This window comes from Cicer arietinum, unplaced genomic scaffold, assembly GCF_000331145.2.
Source record: "Cicer arietinum cultivar CDC Frontier isolate Library 1 unplaced genomic scaffold, Cicar.CDCFrontier_v2.0 Ca_scaffold_988_v2.0, whole genome shotgun sequence".
Lineage (NCBI taxonomy): Eukaryota > Viridiplantae > Streptophyta > Magnoliopsida > Fabales > Fabaceae > Cicer > Cicer arietinum.
The window spans coordinates 1-1,643 of NW_027334637.1; the positions used below are offsets into that span (position 1 = coordinate 1).

General features: G+C 36.5%; 1 protein-coding gene across 4 annotated transcripts; it reads right to left on the reverse strand.

Annotated features, from left to right (window-relative positions):
- Positions 1 to 6: 6 nt before the first annotated feature.
- Positions 7 to 1,637, reverse strand: LOC101506738 (probable protein phosphatase 2C 42). Of its 4 annotated transcripts, none has more exons than XM_012712284.3 (4): positions 1,302 to 1,637; positions 804 to 1,190; positions 626 to 669; positions 35 to 175 (listed from the first exon to the last, which is right to left on the reverse strand). In XM_012712284.3, exons 2-4 carry the CDS (start codon positions 1,089 to 1,091, stop codon positions 172 to 174), a joined length of 336 nt encoding a protein of 111 aa, XP_012567738.1. In that variant the 5' UTR covers positions 1,092 to 1,190; positions 1,302 to 1,637; the 3' UTR covers positions 35 to 171. The 4 variants fall into 4 exon arrangements, with proteins under 4 accessions (XP_012567736.1, XP_012567735.1, XP_012567738.1 ...); XM_012712283.3 differs by having other exon boundaries at positions 626 to 710; XM_012712282.3 differs by lacking the exon at positions 626 to 669 and having other exon boundaries at positions 7 to 175; positions 1,443 to 1,637.
- Positions 1,638 to 1,643: the final 6 nt, after the last annotated feature.

The following is a 1,643-nucleotide window of genomic DNA, read 5'->3' on the forward strand; positions in this document are numbered from 1 at the left end:
GTTTTAAAAATAAAACAAGAGATTACATGTAAGGCAGTGTCATTAATAAGCAAACCACCAGCAGAAACTATCTTTACAAATTGTTCCTTGAACTTATTGTCCTCTGTAAATAAATATGCTGCAAGTGGCTTTTTCTCGAGTTAATCACATTGAAGCTTTCTTCCAGCTTATTCACCTGTTCCAGGCACAAAGCAAGATTATAATTCATCTTCCATTGTTTTAAATTTGATACAAGCTGATGAAGGTTATCGATGAATATTCGAAGTATAAATACATGTTTCCAAGTTATTAGTTAAGCATTTAGCTATAAAAAATTCCAATTTGTCCGCAATTAAAGGACAAGCAACTGTTAATTTAGCTGTGATATTTTCATGTAACATCTATAAACCATTTTAAGAGTTTGAAGTCTTTCTAATTTATGATAATCTGATTGAGTACTAACTCTTAAAGGTAGAATCACTTTTGACTCTTGTACCACATTAAAATGCACATATCAATTACGCATGCAGCAAGACTATGTGCGCAGATTGTTCACATTAGATTATTGGAAAAGTAACCAAAGATGAGAAAAGAAAATTTGAAAAAAATGTCACACAAATAGTTATTTGTTTGCTTTTATACATACCGTGATGATGGGAAGCAATGGGGAACACACACCAATCTATTATCCTATAATCAAAACTCAAAATCAAAGCTCCTTCCACACAGCACTTCAAGGAGAAAACACAATAATGAACTAAAGCAATCAATAAATGTCTAATAGGCCACCACAACATTCAATGATTCAACAATATAAAGTTTACCTGAATAATTCCTTTTACTCTCCACACTCCATGCTTGAGAACAACAATTTGGGGATCATAAGGGTGTAATTCTCTAAGTTCCTGTCTAACACCCTCGAAATTTGCATTGTGTTCAGTAGACAGCTGAATCGCTGCAACCCCACCAGTATTCCCAACTTTCTTACCCAACACAACACGATAATCTCCCACATTTGCGATAAAAAGCGTCTGCTGAAAAATCACTCCAACCAAACAACAAGTTCCAGTAGTTGCAACTTGTGGTCGAGCATTCCATAATTCAGAAACCATGGCAGTAAACCCTTCTTCAGTTAAACGAAACGCCGCTTGAATCGTCTCAGCGGTCACAACACCCTGTGACTCACTCGATATCGCTGCTGATTCAGCTTGCTGCAATAAACAAGTCAATAAACAATCACAGTGAATCCTCTCAATATATCTCAAATAGAAATCATTCATCAAACAATATATATTATAAAAAAGATAAAAGGGGTAGCATACTTGAGAAACCAATACATATTTTTCTATGACTAAAGATTTGAACTAGCTGGTAATCTTCAATCTTGCATTGCATAGCTGCCACTATATATCAATCCTTAAACACCTTATTGACAAACATATGACAAACCAAAGAGAACCGACCTCAGGCGCATAACGTCAAACACCTAACACTCACTCTTTCACCTAACCAAACTCCAATTCTCACAATGATGCCGGTTTTCAAAACCCCATTCAACGGTTCCTCCGTCAAGTTCAGTCCATTCTACGAAAACCGCAAAGCCGTCAGCACCACTCAACCCCGTTTGCCGTGACTCTTTCCTCTCCAGTTCATGGGATGACACC

Excerpts from the sequence above, each read along its gene's own strand:
- LOC101506738 (XM_012712282.3), bottom strand. The coding sequence starts at position 1,091 with ATGGTTTCTGAATTATGGAATGCTCGACCACAAGTTGCAACTACTGGA. Across the intron at positions 176-803 it reads GAGTAAAAGGAATTATTCAG|GTGAATAAGCTGGAAGAAAG; the intron begins GTAAACTTTATA and ends TGCCTGGAACAG.